Source organism: Passer domesticus, chromosome 36 (assembly GCF_036417665.1).
Source record: "Passer domesticus isolate bPasDom1 chromosome 36, bPasDom1.hap1, whole genome shotgun sequence".
NCBI lineage: Eukaryota > Metazoa > Chordata > Aves > Passeriformes > Passeridae > Passer > Passer domesticus.
Genome location: NC_087509.1, coordinates 256646 through 275498, shown reverse-complemented (window position 1 = coordinate 275498; position 18853 = coordinate 256646). Strand labels below are relative to the sequence as shown.

Here is an 18853-nt window from a genome sequence, read left to right as displayed (position 1 = left end):
AAGATTTGGGGTAAGTTTTGTAAATTTTGGGCAATTTTGGGCAATTTTAGTGATTTTTGGGCTGATTTTAGAATTTTAAGCTCAGATTTGGGTTGAATTTGGAGGATTTTGGGTTTAAACTCATTTTTTACAAAGCCTCACCTGGGATGAGCTCACCTGAGAAGATTTTGGTTGAGTTTTGTAAATTTTGGGCAATTTTGGGCAATTTTAGTGATTTCTGGGCTGATTTCAGAATTTTCAGCTCAGTTTTGGGTTGAATTTAGTGGATTTTGGGTTTAAACTCATTTTTTACAAAGCCTCACCTGAGCTGGGCTCACCTGAGTGGATTTTGGGTAAATTCCTTAAAATTTGGGCAATTTTTTTCCATTTTAGTGATTTTTTGGCTGATTTTAGAATTTAAGCTCAGTTTTGGGTTGAATTTTGGGGATTTTGGGTTTAAACTCAGTTTTAACTAAAGCCTCACCTGAGCTGAGCTCACCTGAGCAAATTTGTTGCAAATTTCTTAAATTTGGGGCAATTTTGGGCAATTTTAGTGGTTTTCTTTTAATTTTTTGAACTTTAGGCTCCGTTTTGGGGTGAATTTAGAGGATTTTGGGTTTAAACTCAGTTTTGATGAAGCCTCACCTGAGCTGAGCTCACCTGAGAAGATTTGGGGTAAGTTTTGTAAATTTTGAACAATTTTGGGGCAATTTTTGTCAATTTTAGTGATTTTTGGGCTGATTTTAGAATTTTAAGCTCAGATTTGGGTTGAATTTAGATGATTTTGGGTTTAAACTCAATTTTTACAAAGCCTCACCTTGTTTGAGTTCACCTGAGAAGATTTTGTGTGAGTTTTGTGATTTTTGGGGTGAATTTTGAGGATTTTGGGCAATTTTGTGCAATTTTGGCTGATTTTGGTACTTTTAGCTCTGTTTTGGGTTGAATTTGGGGGTTTTTGGGTTTAAATTCGGTTTTATCAAAGCCTCACCTGGTTTAGGCTCACCTGAGAAGATTTTGGGTAAATTTTGCGAATTTTGGGGTGAATTTTGAGGATTTTAGCCAATTTTGGCTGATTTTAAAACTTTTGGCTCAGTTTTGGGGTGAATTTAGAGGATTTTGTGTTTAAACTCAGTTCTAACAGAGCCTCACCTGGTTTGAGCTCACCTGAGAAGATTTGGGGTAAGTTTTATGAATTTTGGGGTGAATTTCTTAAATTTTGGGCAATTTTGGGGCATTTTTTAATTTTTTTGAACTTTAAGCTCAGTTTTGGGTTGAATTTCGGGGATTTTGGGTTAAACTCGGTTTTAACCAAGCCCGGCCTGGATTTTGGGGGGAATTTGGGGATTTTGGGGGGAATTTGGGGAATTTTGGGCGCAAAAATCCCGAATTTGGGGAGGGGGGGGGCCGGGCCTGAAAACCTTCCCAGCAATCCCAGTTTAGACCAGTTTAAACCAGTCCAGACCAGTTTAGACCAGTCCCAGCTCCAGCATCCCCAGTTCGGACCAGTCCAGACCAGTTTAAACCAGTTTAGACCAGTTTGGACCAGTTTAAACCAGTCCAAACCAGTCCAGCCCAGCTTAAACCAGTAAAAACCAGTTTAGGACCAGTCCCAGCCCCAGCATTCCCAGTCCAAACCAGTTTAGACCAGTCCAGCCCTAGCTTAAACCAGTCAAAACCAGTTTAGACCAGTTTAGACCCATCCCAGCCCCAGCATTCCCAGTTTAGAACAGACCAGACCAGTTCAGACCAGTACAGCCCGGTTCAGACCAGTTTAGACCAGTTAGAACCAGTTCAAACCAGTCCAAACCAGTCCAGCCCAGCTTAAACCAGTCCAAACCAGTTTAGGACCGGTCCCAGCTCCAGCATTCCCAGTTTAGACCAGTCCAGACCAGTTTAGACCAGTTTAGACCAGTTTAGAACCAGTCCCAGTCCAGACCAGTTTAAACCAGTTCAGACCAGTTCAGACCAGTCCAGACCAGTAAAAACCAGTTTAGGACCAGTCCAGCCCCAGCATTTCCAGTCCAGACCAGTTCAGACCAGTTTAAACCAGTCCAAACCAGTCCAGCCCAGCTTAAACCAGTAAAAACCAGTTTAGGACCAGTCCCAGCCCCAGCATTCCCAGTTTAAACCAGTCCAGACCAGTTTAGACCAGTTTAGACCAGTTTAGACCAGTCCAGCCCAGCTTAAACCAGTTTAGACCAGTTTTCACCAGTTTAGACCAGTCCAAGCCAGTTTAGACCAGTCCAGCCCCACCATTCCCAGTCCAGACCAGTTTAGACCAGTCCAAACCAGTTTAGACCCATCCCATTCCCAGCATTCCCAGTTCAAACCAGTCCAGACCAGTTTAGACCAGTCAAAACCAGTTTAGACCAGTCCCAGCCCCAGCATTCCCAGTTCGGACCAGTCCAGACCAGTACAAACCAGTTCAGACCAGTCCCAGCCCCAGCATTCCCAGTCCAGACCAGTCCAGCCCAACTTAAACCAGTTTGGACCAGTCCAGACCAGTTAAAACCAGTCCAGACCAGTTAAAACCAGTTTAAACCAGTCCAGTCCAGCTTAAACCAGTTCAGACCAGTTTAGACCAGTCCAAACCAGTTTATACCAGTTTAGACCAGTCCCAGCCCCACCATTCCCAGTTCGGACCAGTCCAGACCAGTTCAGCCCAGTTCAGACCAGTTTAGACCAGTCCAAACCAGTTCAGACCAGTTCGACCGGTTCAGACCAGTTAAAACCAGTTTAAACCGGTCCAGACCAGTCCAGCCCAGCTTAAACCAGTCCAAACCAGTTCAGGACCAGTCCCAGCCCCAGCATTCCCAGTTTAAACCAGTCCAGACCAGTTTAGACCAGTCCAGACCAGTTTAGACCAGTCCAGCCCAGCTTAAACCAGTTTAGACCAGTCCAGACCAGTCCAAACCAGTCCAGACCAGTCCAAACCAGTTCAGACCAGTCCAGCCCCAGCATTCCCAGTTCAGACCAGTTTAGACCAGTCCAGACCAGTCCAAACCAGTTTAGACCCATCCCATTCCCAGCATTCCCAGTTTAGTCCAGTCCAGACCAGTCCAGACCAGTTTAAACCAGTCCAGCCCAGCTTAAACCAGTAAAAACCAGTTTAGGACCAGTCCAAACCAGTTTAGACCCATCCCATTCCCAGCATTCCCAGTTCAAACCAGTCCAGACCAGTTTAGACCAGTCAAAACCAGTTTAGACCAGTCCCAGCCCCAGCATTCCCAGTTCGGACCAGTCCAGACCAGTTCAGACCAGTTTAGACCAGTTTGGACCAGTTAAAACCAGTTTAAACCGGTCCAAACCAGTCCAGCCCAGCTTAAACCAGTAAAAACCAGTTTAGGACCAGTCCCAGCCCCAGCATTCCCAGTTCAGACCAGTCCAGACCAGTTTAGACCAGTTCAAACCAGTTCAGCCCAGTCCCAGCTCCCAGATCCCAAAAACTCCCCAAAATTTCCCCAAAATTCCCGAAAATTTCCCTCAAAAATTCCAAAAAAATTCCCCAATTTCCCCCAAAAAATTTTTAAACATTCCCCCCAAAAAAAATCCAGAAAAAAACCCCAAAGATTTCCCCCAAAATTCACCCAAAAAAATTCATTAAAAATCCACAAAAAATTCCCTCAAAAATTCCCCCAAAATTTAAAAATTAAGACCCAAAAATTCCCGAAAAATTCCCCCAAAAAATCCCCAAAATTCTTCCCCAAAATTCACAAAAAAATCCCGTAAAATTCTCCCTCAAAACCCCCAAAAATTTCCCTCAAATTGCCCCAAAATTTTCCCAAAAAATCCCCCCAAAATTTTACCAAAATCCCCCGTAAAAAAATCCCAAAAATCCCCCAAAAATTTTCCCTCAAAATTCCCCAAAAAAAGCTCAAAAAAATCCCCAAAATTCCTAAAATTTTCTCCAAAATCCCCCCAAAAATTCCACCAAAATTCTCCCCAATTTTTCCTTAAAATTCCCCAAATATTTTGACCCAAAAATCCCAAAATATTTTCCCCAAAAAAAATCCAAAAATTCCCCCAATTTCCCCCAAAATTTTCCTCTCAAAATTCCCCAAAAAATTCCCCCAAAATACCCAAAAATTAAAAAAAAAATTAAAAATTAAAAAAAATTCAAAAAATGCCCCAAAATTCCCTCAAAACTCCCCAAAAAAATCCCAAAAATTCCCAAAAATTTCGCCAAAATTTTCTCAAAAATTCCCAAAAACTCCCCAAAAATTCCCAAAAAAATCCACAACTTTTTTTTAAAAATTCCCCAAAACCTCCCAAATTTTCCTTTTAAATTCCAAAAAAATCCCCAAAATTCTCCCCCAAATTCCCCAAAAATTCCCCCAAAACTTTTTCCAAAAATTCCCCCAAAAAAATTCCAAAAATTCCCAAAAAAATCCCCAAAAATTTCCCAAAATTAAAGAAAAATTCCCCAAAAATTCCCCTCAAAAACCCCAAATTTCACCAAAATCCCCTCAAACTTCCCCAAAAAAATCCCCAAAAAATCCCCAAAATTCCCCCCAAAAATTTCCCAAATTCCCCAAAATTTTCCCCAAAATTTTCCCCCCAAAAAATCCCCAAATTTCCCCCAAATTTCCCCCAAAATCCTGTTTTTTCCATCAGACGGCGCCCCCTGCTGGACAGAGGCTCCTGATTGGCTCCCGGCCGGATCCGCTCGCTCCTGATTGGCTCCCGCGTGGATCCCGCGGCTCCTGATTGGCTGCGGCTCTGGAGGGGGAAATTTGGGGTGAAAAGAGGGAAAAACGGGAAAATTGGGGGGGGAATAAAAATATGGGAATTTGGGGAGGAAACTTTGGGGGGAAATTGAAAATTTTGGGGGAATTTTGGGGGAAAAATGTCCAAAAATGGTAAAAAATGGTAAAAATTGGAATTTTGAGGGGAATTTGGGGGAAAAAAATAAAATTTGGGGGTTTTTGGGGAAATTTTGGGGGGAAATTGGGATAAAAGGATGAAAAAGTGGAAATTGGGGGGGAAATTGGGGTGAAAAGACCAAAAAATGGTTAAAAAATGGAATTTTGGGAAAAAAATGGAATTTGGGGGGAAATTTTGGGATAAAACGGTGAAAAATGGTAAAAAATGGAATTTTGGGAAAAAATTCAAATTTTGGGATGGAAATTTGGGGTAAAATGGGGGGAAAATGGGAAATTTGGGGTAAAATGTGGGGAAATAGGAATTTTGGGGTGAAATGGCCACAAAATGGTAAAAATTTGGGATTTTGGGGAGAATTTTGGAAAAAATGGTGAAAAATGGGAATTTGGGGAGGGAATTTTGGGGAAATTTAGGATAAAAGGCCTAAAATGGCTCCAAAATGTCCCAAAAATTGGAATTTTGGACAAAATGGTCCAAAAAAATGAGAATTTTGGGATGGACATTTGGGAGAAAATGGCCAAAAAAATGGTCCCAAAAATGGTGAAAAAAAGGGAATTTTGGGGGCAAAAAATTTCCAAAAATGGGAATTTTGAGATAAAACGGTCAAAAATATCCCAAGAATGTCCCCAAAAATGGAAAATTTGGGAAATTTGGGATAAAATGGCCCAAAAATTGTTCCAAAAAAGGAAATTTTGGGGTTAAAAATGGGAATTTTGGGAGGGAAAATTGGGGTTAAATGGACTAAAAAATGGCCCAAAATTGAGAAAAATTTGAATATTTGGGGAAAAAATTTAGATAAAGTTTTGAAAAATTGGAATTTTGGGAAGAGGAAAATTGGGAAAAATATGGCCCGAAAAAAGTGAAAAAATCGGAATTTTGGGGAGGGAAATTTGGGATGAAATGGCCAAAAATGGTCCAAAATTGCAAAAAAATTGAATATTTGAGAGGATTTTGGGGAAAATTTGGGATAAAATGGTGGAAAATGAGAATTTTTAGGTGGGGGTGGAAATTGAGGAAAAAATGACAAAAAAGGGGCCAAAAATTTGATTTTTTTTTTTGGAAATTTTTGGATTAAAAGGCCCAAAAATTGGAAATTTTTTTTGGAAATTTGGGATAAAATGGCTCCAAATCTGTCCCAAAAAAATTGGAATTTTGGGGCGAAATTTGGGATAAAAATGTCAAAAAAATTTGCCCCGAAATGGTGAAAATTTGGGATTTTGGGGGGAGGAAACTGGGAATAAAAAAAGGCCAAAAATGGCCAAAAATTGGAATTTTGGGAAGGAAAATTGGGGCCAAAAATGTCCCAAAAAAGGGGAAAATTTGGGGAAAAATGTCAAAAAATTTGGATTTTTGGGGTAAAATTTGGGATAAAAAAGCAAAAAAAAAAAATTGCACCAAAATGGTGAAAATTTGGGATTTTGGGGGGGAAATTTGGGAATTAAAAAAAAGGCCAAAAATCGGAAATTTTGGGGCAAAATTTGGGATTAAAAGGGCAAAAAAAATTGCCCCAAAATGGCCAAAATTTGGAATTTTGGGAAGGAAAATTGGGTCATAAACGGCCAAAAATGTCCCAACTAAGGGGAAAATTTGGGAAGAAAATGTCACAAAAATTGGAATTTTGGGAAGGAAAAATTGGGTCAAAATGACCAAAAATGTCCCAAAAAAAGTGAATTTTGGGGAAATTTGGGGATAAAACGTCCCAAAAATTGGAATTTTGGTCAAAACGCCCCCAAAAAAATTCGATTTTTGGGGTGGAATTTTTGGGGTGCAGTTCCCGGGTTCGGCCGCTAGGGGGCGCCCCGGGGCCGTTTTTTGGGGCCGAAAAAGGGAAATTTGGGGGTGGGGGAGGGGCGGGAAGGGGGAGGAGGGGCAGAGGAGCAGAAGGAGCCGCGTGAGGAGCAGGTGAGGAGGGGGAGGAATTTTGGGGGAAAATATGGGGAAAAATGGCAAAAAAAAAAGTCCCAAAAATGCGAATTTTGGGGGGAAAAAATTTGGGGTGAAAAAGGTTAAAAAATGGTTCAAAAAATGGGAATTTTCAGGGGGTGAAATTTGGGATTAAATGATGAAAAATGGGAATTTTTTGGGGGGAAAATTGGGATAAAATGATTTCCCAAAAAAAGGGAATTTAAGGGAAGAAATTTGGGGAAAAAATGGCAAAAAATGGGAAAAAATGGGGATTTTGGGGGGGAAATTTGGGGTAAAATGGCCCAAAAATGTCCCAAAAAAAGAGGGAATTTTAGGGGGAAAATTTGGGAGGAAAAGACCCAAAAAAAGGGAATTCTGTGGAGGAAATTTGGGGGGAAATTGAGAAAAAATTGGGCAAAAATGTCCCAATAAAAGGGGAATTTTGGGAAAAAGATTTTGGGATAAAATTACCCAAAAATGTCCCGAACGGGGAATTTTGGGGGAAAATTGGGGGAAAATGTCCCAAAAATGTCCCAAAAAAGGGGGAAATTTAGGGAGAAAATTTGGGATCAAATGACCCAAAAATGGTCCTAAAAGTGGGAATTTTGGGGGGGATTTTGGGATGAAATTGGGATAAAATGGCCAAAAAATATCCCAAAAAAAGGGGGAATTTTGGGGAGTAAATTTGGGATAAAAGGACCCAAAAATGGCCCGAAAATGGGAATTTTGGGGTGAAAAAGCCAAAAAAATGGTGAAAAATGGGAATTTTGGGGCAGATTTGGGATCTATGGGGCAGGACGGGATCTATGGGGCAGATTTGGGATCTGTGGGGCAGGGATCGCTATGGGGCAGGACGGGATCTATGGGGCAGATTTGGGATCTGTGGGGCAGGGGGTCCCCAAGCTGCACTGTAGGGTCCCTGTAGTGTAGGGGCGGTCGCTATAGGGCAGGGGGATCTATGGGGCACAGGATCCATGGGGCAGGATGGGTTCTATGGGGCAGGGCTCCCTCAGCTGTACTGTAGGGTCCCTATAGAGTAGGGGGATCTGTGGGGCAGGGATCGCTCTGGGGCAGGACGGGATCTATGGGGCAGGATTTGGGATCTGTGGGGCAGGGGTCCCTCACCTGCACTGTAGGGTCCCTATAGAGCAGGGGGATCTGTGGGGCAGGGATCGCTATGGGGCAGGACGGGATCTATGGGGCAGATTTGGGATCTATGGGGCAGGGGGTCCCCAAGCTGTACTGTAGGGTCCCTGTAGTGTAGGGGCGGTCGCTATAGGGCAGGGGGATCTATGGGGCACAGGGTCCATGGGGCAGGATGGGTTCTATGGGGCAGGGGCTCCCTCAGCTGTACTGTAGGGTCCCTATAGAGTAGGGGGATCTGTGGGGCAGGGATCGCTCTGGGGCAGGACGGGATCTATGGGGCAGATTTGGGATCTGTGGGGCAGGGATCGCTATGGGGCAGGATGGGATCTATGGGGCAGAACAGGATCTATGGGGCAGATTTGGGATCTGTGGGGCACATTTGGGATCTGTGGGGCACATTTGGGATCTGTGGGGCAGGGATCGCTATGGGGCAGAACAGGATCTATGGGGCAGATTTGGGATCTGTGGGGCACATTTGGGATCTGTGGGGCAGATTTGGGATCTGTGGGGCAGATTTGGGATCTGTGGGGCAGATTTGGGATCCGTGGGGCAGGATCTGGGATCTATGGGGCAGGGGGTCCCTCAGCTGTACTGTAGGGTCCCTATAGAGTAGGGGGATCTGTGGGGCAGGGATCGCTATGGGGCAGGACTGGATCTATGGGGCAGATTTGGGATCTGTGGGGCAGAACAGGATCTATGGGGCAGATTTGGGATCTATGGGGCAGGGATCGCTATGGGGCAGGACGGGATCTATGGGGCAGAACAGGATCTATGGGGCAGATTTGGGATCTGTGGGGCAGGGCTCCCTCAGCTGTACTGTAGGGTCCCTATAGAGTAGGGCGATCTGTGGGGCAGGGATCGCTCTGGGGCAGGATGGGATCTATGGGGCAGATTTAGGATCTATGGGGCAGGGGCTCCCTCAGCTGTACTGTAGGGTCCCTATAGAGCAGGAGCGGTCGCTATGGGGCAGGGGGATCTATGGGGCACAGGATCTATGGGGCAGATTTGGGATCTGTGGGGCAGGGCTCCCTCAGCTGTACTGTAGGGTCCCTATAGGGCAGGGGGGTTCGCTATGGGGCAGGAGGTTCCTGTAGGGCTGGGGGTCCCTAAACTGTTCCTATAGAGCAGGGGGATCTATGGGGCAGGACGGGATCTATGGGGCAGATCTGGGATCTGTGGGGCAGGACGGGATCTGTGGGGCAGATTTGGGATCTATGGGGCAGGGGGTTCCTAAGCTGTACTGTAGGGTCCCTATAGTGTAGGGGGATCTATAGGGCAGGACGGGATCTGTGGGGCAGGGATCGCTATGGGGCAGGGTGTCCCTAAACTGTTCCTATAGGGCAGGGGGATCTATGGGGCAGGACGGGATCTATGGGGCAGATTTGGGATCTGTGGGGCAGGACGGGATCTGTGGGGCAGATTTGGGATCTATGGGGCAGGGGGTTCCTAAGCTGTACTGTAGGGTCCCTATAGTGTAGGGGGATCTATAGGGCAGGACGGGATCTGTGGGGCAGGGATCGCTATGGGGCAGGGTGTCCCTAAACTGTTCCTATAGAGCAGGGGGATCTATGGGGCAGGACGGGATCTATGGGGCAGATTTGGGATCTGTGGGGCAGGGGTCCCCAAGCTGTACTGTAGGGGAATCTATGGGGCAGGGATCGCTATGGGGCAGGATGGGGTCTCTGAGGATCCATAGGGCAGGATGGGATCTATGGGGCAGGAGAACCCCTATAGGATTTCCTATGGGTCCGAGTGACCCTATGGGATTTTTTATGGGGCAGAGAGGTCCCTATAGGGCAGGAGAGGATCTATGGGGCAGGAGAGGATCTATGGGGCAGGAGAGTCCCTCTAGAAGTTTATAGGGGGCAGGGAGGTCCCTATAGGGCAAGCGGATCTATGGGGCAGGAGAGTTCCTTTGGGATTTTCTATGGGGCCAGGAGGACCTGTAGGGCAGGAGATCTATGGGGCAGGATGAGATCAATGGGGCAGGATGAGATCTATGGGGCAGGACGGGATCTATGGGGCAGGACGGGATCTATGGGGCAGGGGTGCCTGAACTGTTCCTAAAGAGCAGGACGATCTATGGGGCAGGAGAGCCCCTATAGGATTTTCTATGGGGCGGGGAGGTCTCTATAGGGCAGGAAGATCTATGGGGCAGGACGGGATCTATGGGGCAGAAGAACCCCTATAGGACAGAGAGATCTATGGGGCAGGGGGGGTTACTATAGGGCAGGAAGATCTATGGGGCAGGATGGAATCTATGGGTCAGATTTTAGATCTGTGGGGCAGGGATCGCTATGGGGCCAGATAGGATCTATGGGGCAGGAGAGTCCCTATAGGATTTTCTATGGGGCAGGGAGGTCCTTAAAGGACAGGGGGCTCTCTATGGGGCAGGAGATCTGTGGGGCAGGGATGGATCTATGGGGCAGGACGGGATCTATGGGTCCAAGTGACCCCTATGGGGCAGAGTAACTCCTATAGGATTTTCTATGGGGCAGGCGGATCTATGAAGCAGGATCGAATCTATGGGGCAGGAGAATCCTTCTGGAACTTTCTGTGGGGCAGGACAGGATCTATGGGGCAGGAAAATCCTTCTAGAACTTTCTATGGGTCCGAGAGCCCCTTCTAGAATTTTCTATGGGGCAGAATCGAATCTATGGGGCAGGAGAATCCTTCAAGAACATTCTATGGGGCAGGGAAAAATCTATGGGGCAGATTTGGGATCTATGGGGCAGGAAAACCCCTCTGGAACTTTCTATGGGTCCGAGAGCCCCTTCTAGAATTTTCTATGGGGCAGAATCGAATCTATGGGGCAGGATCGGATCTATGGGGGAGGATTTAAAATCTATGGGGCAGGAAAATCCTTCTAGAACATTCTATGGGTCCGAGCGCCCCTTCTAGAATTTTCTATGGGGCAGGATCGGATCTATGGGGCAGGAGAATCCTTCAAGAACATTCTATGGGGCAGGGAAAAATCTATGGGGCAGGATCGGATCTATGGGGCAGATTTGGGATCTATGGGGCAGGAAAATCCCTCTAGAACTTTCTATGGGTCCGAGAGCCCCTTCTAGAACTTTCTATGGGGCAGGATCGGATCTATGGGGCCGATTTGGGATCTATGGGGCAGGATCGGATCTATGGGGCAGGAAAATCCTTCCAGAACTTTCTATGGGGCAGGATCGAAACTATGGGGCACAGCGCCCCCTACGGGACCTTTTTCCCCTCCCCCACCTCTAACCCCGCCCCTTTTTTCTCTCTCCCCCCACCCCCAGCCCGGGCCACGCCCCCCGCCCTCTTCCCATTGGCCGCCTGCTCCGCCGGCTCCGCCCCCTCCCGCCCCATTGGCTGCCTGGCTTCCGGCTTCGTCCCCGCCCCCGTGGCCTTCAGCTGGGACCCCGCCCCCTCGCCGGGCCCCGCCCCCATCCCCCAGGTCTTCAGCCAATCGGGGCTCTTCAAGGCCGGCAGCCGGCTCCTCGTTCCGGAAGGTTCCGGAAGCTCCGGGAGCTTCACCTGCACGGCCCGGCACGCGGCCACGGCGACCACCAAGAGCGTCCAGGTCAAAGGTCGGTGAAAAGGGGGCGGGGTCTTGGGTTTGACCAAATTTTGGGGTTTTGGGGTCTCAAATTGATCAAATTTGGGGGTTTTGGGGTCTTGAGTTGAGTTTTAGGTCTTGGATTGACCAAATTTTGAGTTTTGGGGTCTTGAGTTGGGTTTTGGGGTCTTTGGGGTCTTCAAGTTGGGTTTTGGGGTCTTGGATTGACCAAATTTGGGGTTTTGGGGTCTCAAATTGATCAAATTTGGGGTTTTGGGGACTTTGAGATCCTCCAGTTGGGTTTTGGGTCTTCAAGTTGGGTTTTCAGTCTTTGGTTGACCAAATTTTGGATTTTGGGGTCTCCAGTTGGGTTTTGGGGTTTTCAAGGTCTTGGATTGACCCAAACTTGAGTTTTGGGGTCTTGGTTTGACCAAATTTTGAGGTTTTGGGTCTTCAAGATCCTCCAGTTGGGTTTTGGGGTCTTTGGTTGACCAAATTTTGGGGTTTTTGGTCTTTGAAGGTCTTGGAATGATCAAATTTTGGATTTTGGGGTCTTCAAGATCCTCCAGTTGGGTTTTGGGTCTTCAAGTTGGGTTTGGTTCTTGGTTTGACCAAATTTTGGGGTTTTGGGGTCTCAAATTGATCAAATTTGGGGTTTTGGGGTCTTGAGTTGAGTTTTGGGATCTTCAAGATCCTCCAGTTGGGTGTTTGGTCTTTGGGGTCTTGAGTTTGACCAAATTTTGGGGTTTTGGGGTATTTGGGGTCTTCATTTTGGGTTTTGGGGTCTTGAGTTGACCAAATTTGGGATTTTTGGCCTTTGAGGGTCTTGGAATGATCAAATTTTGAATTTTTGGGGTCTTCAAGATCCTCCAGTTGGGTTTTGGGGTCTTTGATGACCTTGGCTTGACCCCAAGTTGGGTTTTGGGGTCTTTGATGTCTTAGGTTGACCAAATTTTGGGATTTTTGGTCTTTGGGGTCTTGGATTGACCAAATTTTGGGATTTTGGGTCTTTGGGGTCTTGGATTGACCAAATTTTGGGATTTTGGGTCTTTGGGGTCTTGGTTTGACCAAATTTTGGGATTTTTGGTCTTTGGGGTCTTGGATTGACCAAATTTAGGGGTCCCCACCCCCCGACGTCCCCCAACCCCCGGCGGCGTCTCCGTAGGCTCCGCCCCCGCCACGCCCACCACGGCGCCCGCCCCAGGTAGGTCCTGGCCCCGCCCACCCAAAAAACCCCCCGAAATTTGCATACGGGGAAGGGGGGCGGAGCCTCCGAGCCTGACCCCGCCCCTGGATCTCCGTAGGCTCCGCCCCCTCCCGGGTCTCCAGCGCGACCCCAGGTAGGTCCCAAAAAAACCCAAAATCCCCCGATTTCAACCCAAAAATTTGGGGTTTTGGACTCGACGAAACCTTGAGGAACCCCAAAATTGTTGAGGTTCTCCAAAATTGCTGAAATTCTCCAAAAATTGTTGAAGTTCTGCAAGATTTTTGAGGTTTTTCTAAAAATCGGTGAGATTTTCCAAAAATTCTTGGATTTTCCCAAAATTCTTGAAATTCTCCAAAAGTTTTTGAGGTTCTCCAAAATTTTTTGGGGGTTCGTCAAGATTTTTGAGGTTTTCCAAAAAATTTTTGAGATTCTCCAAAAATTCTTGGATTTTTCCAATATTTTTGAGGTTCTCCAACCTTGAGGTTGTCCAAAAATGTTGAAATTCTCCAAAAACTGTTGAAGTTCTCCAAAAATTTTTGAGTTTCTCCAAAATTTTTGAGGTTCCCCAAAAATTCTTGAGGTTCTCAAAAAATATTGAGATTTTCCAAAATTGTTGAGTTTCTCCAAAAAATTCTTGGATTTTTCCAAAATTTTTGAGTTTCTCCAACATTTTTGAGGTTCTCCAACCTCGAGGTTCTCCAAAATATTTTGAATTTCTCCAAAATTTCTTGAATTTCTCAAAAATTCTTGAAATTCTCCAGAATTCTGGAGTTTCTCCAAAACTTTTTGAATTTTTCCCAAATTTTTGAGTTTGTCCAAGATTTTTGAAGTTCTCCAACTTCGAGGTTCTCCAAAATTTTTGAGATTTTCCAAAAATTCTTGAGTTTCTTGAAAAATTCTTGGAATTCTCCGAAATTTTTTAATTTCTCCACAAATTATTGAAATCCTCCAAAAATTCTTGATTTTCTCCGAAATTCTCGAGTTTCTCCACAAACTCTTGGATTTTTCCAAAATCCTTGAATTTCTCCAAAATTCTCGAGGTTCTCCAAAATTTTTGAGATTTTCCCAAAATTCTTGAGTTCCTCCAAAATTCTTGAATTTCTCCCCAAATTCTCGAATTTCTCCAAAATTCTTGAGTTTCTCCGAGATTTTCGAGGTTCTCCAACCTCGAGGTTCTCCAAAACTTTCGAGATTTTCCAAAAATCCTCAAATTTCTCCAAAATCCTCAAATTTCTCCCAAAAAACTCAAATTTCTCCAAAATTCCTCAAATTTCTCCCAAATTTCTCAAATTTCTCCAAAATTCCTCAAATTTCTCCCAAATTTCTCAAATTTCCCCAAAATCTCTCGGATTTCCCCCAAAATCTCGAGTTTCTCCCCGTTTCTTGAGGTCCTCCCACCTCGGCCTCCACCGTAGGCTCCGCCCCCTCCACCGCCACCGCCCCAGGTAGGTCCGAGCCCCTCCCCCTTTTGGCCACGCCCCCTTTTTATTGCATAATTATGACGTCATGTTTGTTTAATAGTTGACGGCTTGAAGCCCCGCCCACCGGTCGTCTCCGTCTTCCAATCCTGCGGCTCCTCCCACCTGGAGGTGGAGCTAATCTGCCTCATCACCGACCTGGCCCCGCCCACCGTCGCCGTGGATTGGCTGAAGGACGGCGAGCCGATGGCGGGGGGCCACGCCCACACGGAGGAGGCCACGCCCGGCCCCGCCCCCGGGACGTTCCGGGTGGTGTCGCGCCTCAACGTCTCCACGGCCGATTGGTGGGACGGGGCGTTCTCCTGCCGGGCGACGCACGCCGCGTCCGGCGTCGTCAGCGAGGCCACGGCCGGGCGCTGCTCGGGTGAGCGGGGCGGGGCCGGGCGGGGCTGGGGGTGGTCTTGGTTGAGTTTTGGGGGGTTTTGTTGGGTTTTGGGGTCTTGGGTTGAGTTTTGGGGTCTTCAAGATCCTCCAGTTGGGTTTTGGGGTCTTTGAGGTCTTGGGTTTGACCAAAGTTTGAGTTTTGGGGTCTTGGGTTGGGTTTTGAGGTCTTCGGTTGGGTTTTGGGGACTTTAGTTGGGTTTTGGGGTCTTTCGTTGGGTTTTGGGGTCTTCAAGACTCTCCAGTTGAGTTTTGGGGTCTTCAAGACCCCAAGTTGACCCCAAGTTGGGTTTTGGGGTCTTGGGTTGAGTTTTGTAGTCTTGGGTTGACCAAATTTTGAGTTTTGGGGTCTTTGAGGTCTTCAGTTGGGTTTTGAGGTCTTCAAGATCCTCCAGTTGGGTTTTGGGGTCTTGGTTGACCAAATTTTGGATTTTGGGGCCTTCTGTTGAGTTTTAGGGTCTTTGGTTGGGTTTTGGGGTCTTCAAGATCCTCCAGTTGGGTTTTGGGGTCTCCAGTTGAGTTTTGGGGTATCCAGTTGAGTTTTGGGGTCTTTAGTTGGGTTTTGGGGTCTTCAAGATCCTCCAGTTGGGTTTTGGGGTCTTCAGTTGAGCCCAAGTTGGGTTTTGGGGTCTTCAGTTGGGTTTTGAGGTCTCCCGTTGGGTTTTGGGGTCTTCAGTTGGGTTTTGGGGTCTTGGGTTGACCAAATTTTGAGTTTTGGGGTCTTTGAGGTTCTCCAGTTGGGTTTTGGGGTCTCCAGTTGAGTTTTGGGGTCTTTATTTGGGTTTTGGGGTCTTCAAGATCCTCCAGTTGGGTTTTGGGTTCTTTTGTTCAGTTTTGTAGTCTTGGGTTGACGAAATTTTGAGTTTTGGGGTCTTTGAGGTTCTCCAGTTGGGTTTTGGGGTCTCCAGTTGGGTTTTGGGGTCTTCAGTTTAGCCCAAGTTGGGTTTTGGGGTCTTCAAGATCCTCCAGTTGGGTTTTGGGGTCTTGGGTTGACCAAATTTTGGGTTTTGGGGTCTCCAGTTGAGTTTTGGGGTCTCCAGTTGAGTTTTGGGGTCTTCGAGGTCTTGGGTTTGACCAAATTTTGAGTTTTGGGGTCTTCAAGATCCTCCAGTTGGGTTTTGGGGTCTTGGTTGACCAAATTTTGGAGTTTTGAGGTCTTCAAGATCAACCCAACCCAATTCAACCCAACCCAACTCAACCAACCCAACTCAACCCAACCCAACCCAACCCAATCAATTCAACCCAACTCAACCCAACTCAACTCAACCCAACTCAACTCCAACTCAACTTCTTGGGTTTTCCAAGACCCCAAACCCAACCCAACTCAACCCAACCCAACCCAACTCAATCCAACTCAACCCAACCCAACCCAACTCAACCCAACCCAACCCAACCCAACTCAACTCAACTCAACCCAAACTCAACATTTGACTTCTCCAAGTCAACCCAACCCAACCCAACTCAACCCAACTCAACCCAACTCAACTCAACTCAACCCAACTCAACCCAACTCAACCCAACTCAACTCAACCCAAACTCAACATTTGACTTCTCCAAGTCAACCCAACTCAACCCAACCCAACTCAACCCAACCCAATCAATTCAACCCAACTCAACCCAACCCAACTCAACTCAACCCAACTCAACCCAACTCAACCCAACTCAACTCAACCCAAACTCAACATTTGACTTCTCCAAGTCAACCCAACTCAACCCAACCCAACTCAACCCAACCCAATCAATTCAACCCAACTCAACCCAACCCAACTCAACTCAACCCAACTCAACTCAACTCAACTCAACTCAACTCAACCCAACCCAACCCAAACTCAACTTTTGATGTTCTTCAACCCAACCCAACTCAACCCAACTCAACCCAACTCAACTCAACTCAACTCAACTCAACCCAACTCAACTCCAACTCAACTTCTTGGGTTTTCCAAGACCCCAAACCCAACCCAACCCAACCCAACCCCAATTTCCCCTCTCGCCCCCCAGCCCCCAGCTCCACGCCCATCTCCGTCTTCGCGCTGCCGCCGTCGCCCTCCGACCTCTTCATCACGCAGACGCCGCGGCTGCTGTGCCTGGTCACCAGCCTGCCCAGCGACGAGGGGCTCTCGGTCACCTGGAGCCGCGTGGGCGGCGGCCATCTTGGCCAGCCCCTCCCGCTGCGGCTGAGCCACCACTTCAACGGGACCTTCACGGCGGCCAGCGAGCTGCCGGTGGCCACCGGCGACTGGGAGGGCGGCGCCGCCTTCGTCTGCCGGGTGGGGCACGCCGAGCTGCCGGCGCCGCTGGAGAGGAGGGTGGAGAGGCGGCAAGGTAGGGGTTAAAGGGGGGGGGGGGGGATTTAAAAAAAAAATCGGGAAAAATTCGGGAAAAATTCGGGAAAAAATTCGGAAAAAAATAGGAAAAAATTAGGAAAAAATTAGGAAAAAATTAGGAATAAATTAGGGAAAAATTCGGAAAAAATTCGGAAAAAATTAGGAAAAATTCGGAAAAAATTCGGAAAAATTCGGAAAAAATCAGGAATAAATTAGGAAAAAATTAGGAAAAAATTAGGAAAAAATTAGGAAAAAATTCGGAAAAAATTCGGAAAAAATCGGGAAAATTCAGAAAAAATTCGGAAAAAATTAGGAAAAAAATTCAGAAAAAATTCGGAAAAAAACGGGAAAAATCGGGAAAAATTCGGGAAAATTCGGAAAAAATTCGGAAAAATTCAGAAAAAAATCGGAAAAATTTCGGAAAAAAATCGGAAAAAATTCAGAAAAAATTCGGAAAAAATTCGGAAAAATTCGGGAAAAAATCGGGAAAAATTCGTGAAAAAAAATCGGAAAAAATTTGGAAAAAAATTAGGAATAAATTAGGAAAAAATTCGGAAAAAAATTGGAAAAAATTTGGAAAAAAATTAGGAATAAATTAGGAAAAAATTCGGAAAAAATTAGGAAAAAATTCGGAAAAAATTCGGAAAAAATTCGGAAAAAATTAGGAATAAATTAGGAAAAATTCGGAAAAAATTCGGAAAAATATTGGAAAAAAAATCGGAAAAAAATCGAAAAAAAATTTGGAAGAATTCGGAAAAAATTAGGAAAAAATTCGGAAAAAAATTAGGAATAAATTAGGAAAAAATTAGGAACAAATTCGGAAAAAATTCGGAAAAAAATCGGAAAAAATCGGGAAAAATCGGAAAAAATTCGGAAAAAAATCTGAAAAAATTCGGAAAAAATTCAGAAAAAATTCGGAAAGAGTTCGGAAAAAATTAGGAAAAAATTCGGAAAAAAATTAGGAAAAAATTACGAAAAAATTCGGAAAAAAATCAGGAATAAATTAGGAAAAAATTAGGAAAAAATTCGGAAAAAATTAGGAAAAAATTAGGAAAAAATTCGGAAAAAAATAGGAAAAATTCGGAAAAATTCAGAAAAAATTCGGAAAAAAATTTTAAAAGATTTATAAAAAATCCAATAAAAAATGCAAAAGAGTTCCAAAAAATTACAAAAAGTTAAAAAAATTACAAAAAGATTCTAAAAAGTTCAAAAAAAAATTAAAAAAAAAAAAATAAAAAAATTCCAAAAAGATTCCAAAAAAATTTTTAAAAATTCCAAAAAAATTCGAAAAAAATTAAAAAAAAAAATTTTTTTCATCAAATTTCACCGGATTTTCACCGGATTTTTTCCCAATTTAACCAAAATTTTGGTTTTTCGCAGGAAAACGCTTCCCGCCCTCGGTCTACGTCTTCCCCCCTCCCCCGGAAGAACTCTCCTCCTCCCGCCCCACCCTGAGCCTCACCTGCCTCGGCCGCGGCTTCTCCCTGGACTTCATTGACCAATTTCACCCCAATTTCACCCCAAAATTCCTCTACAATTCCTCCAAAATTTCTCCAAAATTCACCCAAATTTTCCCAAAATTTTCCCCATTTTTCCCAATTTTTCCCAATTTTTCCCCAATTTTTGCCAATTTTTTCCCAATTTTTCCTCCGTTTTTCCTCCGATTTTCCCCAAACTTTCTCCAAATTTTCATCAAATTTTCCCAATTTTTTGCCCAAACTTTCCTCTAAATTTCAACAAGTTTTTCCCCAGTTTCTCCCAATTTCCCCCCAAATTTCACCTCATTTTCCCCAAACTTTCTCCGATTTTTTCCCCAATTTTTTCCCCAATTTTCCCCAAAATTTTGTGAAACTCTCCCCAAACTTTGCCCAAATTTACCCAAAATTTTCCCCAATTTCCTTCAAGCTTTCCCCAATCTTTCCCAATTTTCTCTCACATTTCCCATTAACTTTCTCCAAATTTTCGCACCTTTTTCCTCAAAATTTCCCAAAATTCCACAATTTTCCCAAAATTTTTGGCC

At 45.3% G+C, this 18853-nt stretch overlaps 1 protein-coding gene and 1 long non-coding RNA gene across 2 annotated transcripts in view; both read left to right on the top strand.

The window, feature by feature from the left end:
* The window catches only part of LOC135288831 (immunoglobulin epsilon heavy chain-like), a 77790-nt gene that overhangs the window by 57477 nt on the left and 1460 nt on the right, over positions 1–18853 (top strand). The window contains exons 6-9 of the mRNA XM_064402217.1: positions 11184–11474; positions 14172–14492; positions 16508–16831; positions 18214–18545. Of these exons, the coding sequence (XP_064258287.1) occupies positions 11184–11474; positions 14172–14492; positions 16508–16831; positions 18214–18545 (1268 nt within the window). The remainder of the gene's footprint in view (positions 1–11183; positions 11475–14171; positions 14493–16507; positions 16832–18213; positions 18546–18853) is intronic.
* Positions 562–4708, top strand: LOC135288823 (uncharacterized). The gene is made up of 3 exons (XR_010351732.1): positions 562–654; positions 1112–1158; positions 4594–4708. It is a non-coding gene; the product is annotated as an uncharacterized LOC135288823 (long non-coding RNA).